The 10,067-nt window shown below is 53.2% G+C and overlaps 2 protein-coding genes across 7 annotated transcripts in view; both read right to left on the reverse strand.

Annotated features, from left to right (window-relative positions):
• IKBKG (inhibitor of nuclear factor kappa B kinase regulatory subunit gamma) overlaps window positions 1-9,940 on the reverse strand; it is a 48,051-nt gene extending 38,111 nt beyond the window's left edge. For all 5 annotated transcript variants that reach the window (XM_035725838.1, XM_035725837.1, XM_035725839.1 and 2 more), the window contains exons 1-3: window positions 9,663-9,940; window positions 6,011-6,212; window positions 2,198-2,409 (exon numbers count right to left, since the gene is read on the reverse strand). In XM_035725838.1, the coding sequence (XP_035581731.1) occupies window positions 2,198-2,409; window positions 6,011-6,197 (399 nt within the window). In that variant the 5' untranslated portion in view covers window positions 6,198-6,212; window positions 9,663-9,940. The remainder of the gene's footprint in view (window positions 1-2,197; window positions 2,410-6,010; window positions 6,213-9,662) is intronic.
• The window catches only part of PLXNA3 (plexin A3), a 217,448-nt gene that overhangs the window by 138,505 nt on the left and 68,876 nt on the right, over window positions 1-10,067 (reverse strand). The window lies entirely within an intron of this gene.

The raw sequence follows: 10,067 nt of genomic DNA on the forward strand, positions 1-10,067 counted from the left end.
TAATGGGGATGGGGTTTCTTGGGGGGGGCGGGGAGTGAAAATGTTTTGGAACCAGAGAGTGGTAATGGTTACACAAGTCTATGAATATACTAAAAAGCCATGGATACTGTAAAAGGGTGAATTTTACAGTATGTGAATTTTATCTCAAGTAAAGCTGTTAAAAAACTTCCAGCCTATGGTTCTACTGGCTTCTCCAGTGATGGGCACTTGCACTGTGCCCAGGTTTTGGCGCCGGTTAACGAAGAAGAGCTGCTCTTAGATGTGCACCTGCGGTGAGGCTGCTGAGTCGGGGGCAACCCGAATTTGCAACCTGAAGAAAAAAACGCTGAATAGTTTTTCAAAGTAGTGGCACCAACTGACACTGCCACCAGCAACCTGAAGCCATGTCCACTCTGACACCCACTGCTGTTGGACTTGTCAGCTGTGCGACCAGCATCCCATCACATGAGCCAGGGCAAGTGGAGAGGAGCCCCCAGGGCCGCACGGACAGATGCTCTGAAGGCATTTAGCAAAGAGCACTGAGTCTACCTGTTCAAGATTGGGATGGGTTGAATGGTGGCCCCCAAAAGATATGTCCACATCCTAACCCCCAGTACCTGTGGATGTGGATGGGACCTGATGTGGAGACAGGAGCTTTGCAGATGCAATCAAGTTATGATCAAGTCATGCTAGAAGAGGAGGCAGTAGGCGATCCAATGACTGTGGAGAACTACAAACGAAATCAGCACAAAATGACTTTGACTCCATCCAAACCCCTGCACTCGGCGACCTGACCAAACTTAAACACAGCTTCTAGCGGCGAAGGGCCGCATCCTGGGAGACCCAGCCACCCATTGGCATGCCTACCTAGGAAAGTTCAATGCTGCCAAATTTGTTCCAGCCAGCACTGGAACACCGTTCCTGCCTCCCTTCCTCAGAGCATTTGGTAAGAGGGTTCCCAATTGTGAACCCTTCCTCTATCCCTTTGAAATGTCCATGTACCTCCTACAACCCAGGAGTTTTTCTCAAGGACCTGAGAACCATTCCCTTGAACAGGAATCCTCATGACGACTCGGGCCTCAGAATCCCAGTCCCTCTGCAGGAGAGAAGGCTAACTTCCCTAACTGCCAGCTCGCCTCCCGCATTTACACCGACAGACCCTTTGTGAGTTTTCGCTTGAGCCCCTCCTCCTCCTCCTCCTCCTCCCTCCCTCTGGAAAATTCCAGGCACCTCTGCAAGTCACAGTGGAGCTCCACTCCTTCCCCTGCTGTCAGTAATTTTACCAAATAAAACCTCTTTTCACCGCTTTAACTAACATCCAGCTGTATTTCTCTTTGACACTGGTGTCTCTGTAAGAGGAGAGACATACAGACACGCAGGGAAGTGATGAGACAACGGAGAGGGACATGGAGTGATTCGTCTACAAGCCAAAGGAGGCCAAGGACCTCGGGCCCAACCCGAGGCTGGGAAAGCAGCCTGGAACAGGTTCTCCCTCAGACCCTCCAGAATGCACCAACCCTGCCCATCTCCTGCTCTTGGACTTCTGGCCTCCAGAACTGGGAGACAATACATTTCTCTTTCTTCCAGCCACCCAGTGTTGTGGTCCCTTGTCATGGCCGCCCCAGGAACCTGGCACACTCATCCCCGAGCGCCCTGGCAGGCAGTCTGTGCTCACAGTGGGACTCCTGGCGGGGCCTGGGCCACACCTCTCAGCTTCACGTCCCGGGGTGGGGGGTGGGGGCGGTGCAGGTGCAGAGACTGAGTTTCCGAGCTCAGCCCCGCGGGAGCTCCAGGCCGACGGGACCGACCCTGCACTGAAGTCCCCAGACAGCGCCGCTCAGGGAAGCTTCCCTGGTGGCCGTGCCTGGTGCGGGTTGTCACACAAGGCTGCAGGAGAAAAGGCACTGCCGCACGCCTCCACCGGCAAGGGACTTGGAAGCTCACGCCTGGTCTCCCCTGGATCCCGCCCTACACTCCTCGCCTTGCTGATTCCCACCTGGGCGCTTCCACTGTAATTGACCATAACAGCCGTAACCGGGAGCCGTTGTACGGCTCTTCTGAGTTCTGCGAGCCCTCCTAGTGAAGCACTGAGCCTGAGGGTGCTCTCTGGGAGCCCTGACCACACGTTCCCTCGGGGGAACACTGGCATCCCTGTGGTCTCCAGAACCCCCTAGCTCCCCAGCTCCTGGGGAAGGGCCCATCCAGCCCCTCTGGCTACCTGCTGGCATCTCTTCAGATGTTCCACCTCCTGCAGGGCCTGCTCCCTCTGCCTCCTCAGGTCGAGCTTCTCCAGGTTCAGTCTCTCTACCAGTTTCCTGGCTTCCTGGAACTTCTGCATGAGGAACTCCTTCTCCTTCCTCTGGCTGCCCTGGAAATGCTGTAGCTCCTCACAGCGCTCCCGAAGCATCTGGTTGCTCTGCCGGATGGCATCTGGGGGCAGAGGAGATGGCCGAGAGCTGAGACTTGGCAGGGGGCCTCCCAACCCCACCCCGGGCCTATCACGGCGCCAACCCGCCTGTGCGGGCTCGCATGCGGAGATGGCTTTGAAACACCTCCTCTTACTTTGCGTAACACTTTCAAAACTATTTATGCTACTGATAAAGCCCCTAAATTTCTCCAAAGAGATACCAAACACATCAGCTGCACTTAAAAGTGTGTGCCAAAGGCCACTTTCTCTGTAAGTTCCTCAAACTCATTTGTATTCTGGCCACAGGTCAAAGATGCGCCTGCCTGCGCCCTGGGGCGCAAAGTCATTATCTTCAGAATCAGGAAACCCGAAGCTACCTGCACACTCAGGGAAGGCCACCAGGGCAGAGTGCCCTGTGGCATGGCTGGCTGCAGCCTGGGAGGCCCAGAAGGCTTCAAGTGGCCCAGTGACTGGCCTCCCTGAGCCTCACCGTCCTCATCTGCATGTTCAATGGGGATAACCACAGCCACCTCACAGGATCTGGGCACAGTGAGTGGTCACAAAAGGCTGAAGGGCGAGCATGTGCCAAGGCCAGGCAGTCAGCAGAGGCTGAGGAAAGAAGAGCCCCACACCCAGGGACACCCCAGGCAGCAGCAGAACATGGAGGGGTGACAAAACTGCTCGGTGACACACGAAGGTTCTCACAACTACAGAACTCTGTAAGATTGCAACGGGCAGTAGCTTCACGTCACTCTCTGGTCAAAACCCTGACGACGGAGCATTCTTTTACTAGAACCGCACTGGCTTCTGCGCCCAGCTCCGTAGACTCGTTCTGCACTCTACTGTCCCCATGTGACTCCTCCCCTGCAGGGGAGCAAAGCTGAGTGTGGCCCTTCTACAGGGGCCCCCTGCCTCAGGCACACTTCCCTCAACCACCTCCACCCTCCACCTGTTGCAGTCCTGCCCAGCCCCCCACCTAAGCCTCAACTCATATGCAACTTCCCTTTCTATTGAGATAAAATTCACATCACATCCAATTTATCATTTCAACTAATTTAAAGTACACGGTCATTCAGTAGTTTCTGTGTATTCACAAAGCTATGCACCCATCACCTCTAGCTAGTTCCAGAACATTTCCATCATCCCCCCCAAAAGAAACCTGAACCCACTTGCAATCACTTTCCCAACACCCTCAGCCTCTGGCATCCACTCATCTGTTTCTCTCTCTGGATCCACCTCTCCTGGACATGTCACATAAATGGACTCCTACCCTAGGTACACACAACCTCTTCCATGACGTTTTCCCCCCAAACATTCCAAGCAAAGTCTATGTCCTCTCCCCTGCGCCCTCCTCCTTAGGCACAATCCTGAGCATCGCTGGGGGCAGACACCTTCAGTGCCCCGGGAGTCTGACCCAGGGCCGGACACACAGCAGCCATCTGATGGAGATGTCCAGCGCCAACACTGTGAGGAGCCAGCATGCCTCACGCAGCACAGGTGGAGGGTACAGCTTCAAGGTCTCCACCTGCCACTAAAGCCCGAGCTCCCTGGGCGGGAAGCTGGTGGTGCCGTGATCCCTCTACAAGCCAGGCTGCCCACACTCTTGCCCCCAAGTCCCTCTTGCCAGAGCACCCTCCCGGGGACCAGCAGAGGCCACACACATAGTTGTGGAAGGTGAGCTGTCTCCCCACCCCCAAACTGGCTGCCAGCTCTATGTGACCCCAACACAGCAGGACATTTGACAACATTAGGGACAGTGTTGGCTAGCGTAACTGGAAGAGTGCTCTTGCCATCTAGCGGGTAGAGGCCAGGGATGCTGCTCAACACCATGCAGTGGCCAGGACAGCCCCTAGATGTCTAAGCATGATTACAAGGCCAGAGAGGGCGGGCCAGGGTGCGGTCACACGCAGGGTGGGCACAAATGTGCACCAGCCAAGGGCAGCCAACCACCTGAGAGGCATGGAGCAGGCCACCGGGAGCTGGAGAAGCTGCCCCCCTCCGCATACAAGTGAGGACATGGCAGGTGAGTGGGTGGAGGCCGTGGTGAAGACAGAAACGGGACCGCTCTGGGAGCCGCCGCCTGGCCGCGCTCACACCTGCACCACAGGCACCAGAAAGCGGCCCCCCCTTTCCGAAAGCAGCCCTTCCCCCACAGGTCCGCCGCAGGGCAGGCCACGCCCCCCCCTTCCCAGGAGCCGCAGGGCCTCTCCCGAAATAGCCAGCCCCTCCCAGGAGAGCCGGCTGCTTAAGGACGGATCAGGACGGAGACAGAAAAGCCCCACCACAGGTGGCCTGACTTGGGACAACTCAGAAGGGTCCCTCCAGCTCAGAGCAACCTGCAGGGCCGGCCTGCACCACAGCCCAGCTTCTCCCTGTGCCCGCTGCCACTGCTCCCTGTCCTCCCCTTCCCTGTCCCTTTCCTTCCCCCAGGGTCGGTCCTGACAGAACTCGAAATAAACTTCCCGCACGTCAATCTATACCATTTCCAGGGAATCCCACCTGAAACAAAAAGGGAGGGTGGCCTCACACCCGTCAGAATGGCTAAAATTAACAAGTCAGGAAACGACAGATGTTGGCGGAGATGCGGAGAAGGGGGAACCCTCCTACACTGTTGGTGGGAATGCAAGCTGGTGCAACCCCTCTGGAAAACAGTATGGAGGTTCCTCAAACAGTTGAAATTAGAGCTATCATTCGATCCAGCAATTGCACTACTGGGTATTTACCCCAAAGATACAAATGTAGGGACCCAAAGGGGTACGTGCACCCCAATGTAATGTTTATAGCAGCAATGTCCACAATAGCCAAACTGTGGAAAGAGCCAAGATGCCCATCGACAGATGAATGGATAAAGAAGAGATGGTATATATACACAATAGAATATTATGCAGCCATCAAAAGGAATGAGATCTTGCCATTTGCAACGACGTGGATGGAACTGGAGGGTGTTATGCTGAGTGAAATAAGTCAATCAGAGAAAGACATGTATCATATGACCTCACTGATATGAGGAATTCTTAATCTCAGGAACAAACTGAGGGTTGCTGGAGTGGTAAGGGGGTGGGAGGGATGGGGTGGCTGGGTGATAGCCATTGGGGAGGGTATGTGCTACGGTGAGCGCTGTGAATTGTGTAAGACTGTGGAATCACAGATCTGTACTTCTGAAACAAATAACGCAACATATTTTAAGAAAAAAGAAAAAGAAGAAGATAGCAGGAGAGGAAGAATGAAGGGGAGTAAGTCAGAGGGGGAGACGAACCAGGAGAGATGATGGACTCTGAAAAACAAACTGAGGGTTCTAGAGGGGAGGAGGGTGGGGGGATGGGTTAGCCTGGTGATGGGTATTAAAGAGGGCACATTCTGCATGGAGCACTGGGTGTTACGCACAAACAATGAATCATGGAACACTACACCAAAACAAATGATGTAATATATGGTGATTAACATAACAATAAAAAATTAAAAAAAAAAAAAGGGAGGGTGGCTTTGAATCACTAGCTGGCTCTCAGGTGCACCGCCACCCCAGACCCAGTAAAAACAGAGGCACAGATGAGTGGAAGAAGCCTCCCCCACCAACAGGGCTGGGACCGCTGACGTTTTGCTCAGCACACCTGCTGCCCTCCTCACCTCGGAGCTCTTGATTCTCCTCCAGACAGCGCTGGAGGCTCTCAGGAGTACCCTGCTCAGAAGGCAGGTGGAGCATGGCTGGCTTCCCCAGAGAAGACTCTTCACCCGGCACGTCCTGGTCCCCTGCCGGGCCGCCACTGGGCTGCACCATCTCACACGGCTGACTCTTCCAGGGGGGCCTGTTCATCCAACAAGTCAGGGTCTGGAAGAGAAAGGCAGTGGACTTGTCACACGAGACCCTCGCAGAATTCTCTTACCTTGCAGGACAAGGAGTGTGGTCTGTGCAGCAGTTCCGGGGCCACGCTTTAAGCAGAATGCTGAGCACTTTAACAAGTGTAACAGGAAGCTAAAACAGGCTTTTCAATCTACAAGGCGGCATATCCTCCCGTTACAAAGGGAGTTGCAGGCCCACACGTGGGATCAGAAAGGCCATGGTTCAGCACTTGTTATAAACTCTGCCTAGGACCTATCTCCAGGCTGTAAACTGAAGTTAAGAATTTCACAAGAGAGGGGAAATTACGGGATTATTTTTGTAGGGAGGTGCCAGCGTGCTGTGACTCCTACCTGCTACCTACACCTCCAAGCAGGGGTGAAGATGGTGGCCCCTTACCTCGTGCAGTCCGCTGAGTGATGACCCCAGCAAGATATGTCCACGTCCTGACCCCCATAACCAGTGAATGTGATCTTATATGGAAAAAGGGTTTTATTGAAGGTGTAAGTAAATGAAGGATCTTGAGATGAGATCATCCTGGATCAGAGTGGCCTTAAATCCAATGACAAGTGTCCTTTTCTTAAAAGATTTTATTTATTCGACAGAGACAGCGAGAGAGGAAACACAAGCAGGGGGAACAGGAGAAGGAGAAGCAGACTTCCTGTGGAGCAAGGAGCCCGATGCGGGGCTCGATCCCAGGACCCCGGGATCATGACCTGAGCCGAAGGCAGACGCTTAACCACTGAGCCACCCAGGTGCCCCCAATGACAAGGGTCCTTATAAGAGACAAGAGAAACAGACACAGAGAAGACCACGTGATGACAGAGACTAGAATGACATAGCCACAAGCCAAGGAAGGCCTGGAGCCACCAGTAGCTGGAAGAGGCAGGAAGGATGCTCCCCTAGAGCCTGCAGAGGGAACGAGGCCCTGAAGACACCTTGATTTTAGACTTCTGGCCTCCAGAGCTGGGAGAGAATAAAGGTCTATTGTCTTAGCCACTCAGCTTGTGGTCATCTGTCACAGAAGCTCTAGGAAATTAATCCACCTAGTAAGAAGGGCTTCAAGGACACCACTCAGAACCTGGTAGGTGTTCACTGGAACTGAGGGCCTGAAGGGGATACCTAGTATCTGACATGTGCTGAGGAATCTGAAAGTGGGAGGTGGGCTTGCAGCCTAAGACAGCAGGGCAGAGAGACAGGCAGAGCTGTTTGCGTTCTCTTATGAGCTACAGAAGTCGGCCATGTGCGACAGCACTACCTGGAGCCCTTTGAAATTCCGCCCAAGAAGACTGACTGCCTGGAGGAGGAGGCCGATCCCAATACAAGCTTGCAGGAGCAGGCCTGAGCTGAGAGAGGACAGCTTTAACGCTGAATAAACTGTTACTGCTCCACTGAATGCCCCCACGAACCCGTCAGCAGTACCTGATGGGCCCCTGATCCTTCCCTGAGCTTCCAGAAAAGCCCACTCTTCTGGTTCTCCCCCCACCTCACTAGCTGCTCCTGTTCAGATCTTTTCACTCGATCCTCCTCACCAACCCACCCCACAATGTTGTGGTGCCCCAGGGCTCTGTTCTGGGGTCTCTTCTCTACCTACAGTCACTCCAGTACAGAGTTTGTTCAGCCTCAGAGCTTTAACCCCCGTCCTCATGCTGATGACGCCCCAAATCAGACCTCTTTCCTGAACTCCAGACACATAACAAACTCAACATCTCCACTTGCATATCTGGTAGTGCTCTCAAAACTAACCTTAAAATTGCACTCCCGACCAAAAGCCAGTTCCACCCACAGCCCTCCTTATTGTCAGCTGATGTCCAGCTACTGTGACAAAAACCTCAGAGTCCCTCTTGACTCCTATGTCTCACAGCTCATATCTAATGCATCAGGAAATCCTGTCGTAATGTATCCCAGAATCTATCTGATGACACTAAGCAATTAATGTTAACTGTTTTAAGTGTGATAGTGGTGTTGTGGTTGTTTCTTAATCCTTTCTTAGAGATGCATGCTCAAATATTTACAGGTGAAATGATACGGCGTCAGGAATTTGCTTCAAAATAATGTGGGAACTCCTAGGTATCTATCTGAGAGAAACAAAAGCACATGTGCACACAGAAACGCTCAGAGCAACATTATTCACAGCAGCCAAAGCGTGGAAATGACCCAAATGTCCATCAACTGATAAGTAAACAAAATCTAGTACGTTCACATGCTACAAGATGGGACCAGTCTTGCAAACATAACGGTAAAAGAAAAAAGCAACTCACAAAAGACCACATACTGTATGATTCCATGTATATGAAACGTCCAGAAGAGGCAAATCCATAGAGACAGAAAGATTGGTGGATGCTTAAGAGCTGGGAGAGATGGGGTAATGGGGTGATAGCTAAGGAGGCAAGTGGCTTTTTGGAGTCATGAAAATGTTCTGGAATGAGAGAGCGGTGATGGCTGCACAACTCTGAATATACTAAAAGCCAGTGAACTGTATACTTTAAATGGGTGAACTGTATGGTATGAGAATTATATCAAAATAAAGCTGTTATTGAAAATAATAAAGGAAGGGGATGGTGAGAGCTATAAATTAAACAAAATTGGCCATGAGTTGACAACTGTCAAAGCTGGGCAGTGAGGGACATGGGATTTTATTATGCTTTCTACTTTTGTACGTCTTTGAAATTTTTCACAACAAAATGCTCAAAGCACCACTCATCTGGATTACTGCAATAACCTCCTAACAGGTCACCCTGCTCCTACCCTTGTCCCCTATAGTTTGTTCTTCCCACAGGGACCAGATCACCCTAAAAGGTAACTCCGATCATGTCCGTCCTCTACACTGTTCCCTACCACAGTTCCTCACTGCCCTGCGCGTAAAAGCCAAAGGCCCTAAAACGGCATATGCAAAGCCATGAACTATCTGGCCCCTCACTGCTTCCTCTCCAAGTATTCTCCCCTCACTCACTCTGCTCCAGCTATAGTGGCCTCCTCGCTGTTCCTCGAACATGCCAGGATGGCTCATCCATCCTCGAGTCACAGAAACGATTTGAGGTCGGGTAGACATTAATCGTTTTTGCAGAGTGAGCAAACTGAGGCACATGAAGTGAGATACGTAGCTGCCAAACTATACTTGGGGCCTTTTTCAAAGAATTTAGCAACCTCGAATGCAGTCAAGTTTGATGAACAGAAAATGTCTCTGAACTAGAGTCATCCACGAAGCAGGGGTGTGGTCAGACTCCGCTGCGGCGGCGGAGAGGAAGAGGTGGAAGCAGTCCCGCTCGCCGCCAAGGTAACCCGCCTCCTGCATCGGGCCGCCTTGGCCGGTGCTCTGTAAGCAGGCGGCAGAAATGGGCCACGGCCCAACAGGAGGGGGAAGCCTGGACGTCCGGGGGGAGTCTCGGAGGAGGCGGGACGCCCACCAATAGTACCCCGTCTTCGGGAAGATGACCACACCTGTCAGCAGAGTCGGTCCGACGTGAGAAGGGCAGGAACGGCGAGCCGCGACCACTCCTCGGGCCCTGGCGCTCCGAGAAAGTCCGGGTTCTGCGGTCACCCTTCCCTTCTCCCGCTGCCGAAACTCACACTTCCGGCTTCCGGTGTCGTAGCTGTGGGATCCGGAAATAAAACACGCAAGTCCCGCCCCCACTCGGGAGCCCGCAGAGGTGTGCCAGAGGCTGTTCCAGAGGGGAACCCGAGTCCGCCAGCCTTGGCCGGCCCACAGGACGTTCCTAGTGATATGCAGCACCTGCTACTTTTTGGGGAGTCGCGACGCACTCTCCCCGTCGTCTCTCGGGGGTTGGCCCGCCCCGCCCCCGCCAGGGGAGGAGCTAATAGGGAGCCCTGCTGGGCTGCAGAAGG

The sequence above is a fragment of the Zalophus californianus genome, chromosome X, assembly GCF_009762305.2.
Source record: "Zalophus californianus isolate mZalCal1 chromosome X, mZalCal1.pri.v2, whole genome shotgun sequence".
Lineage (NCBI taxonomy): Eukaryota > Metazoa > Chordata > Mammalia > Carnivora > Otariidae > Zalophus > Zalophus californianus.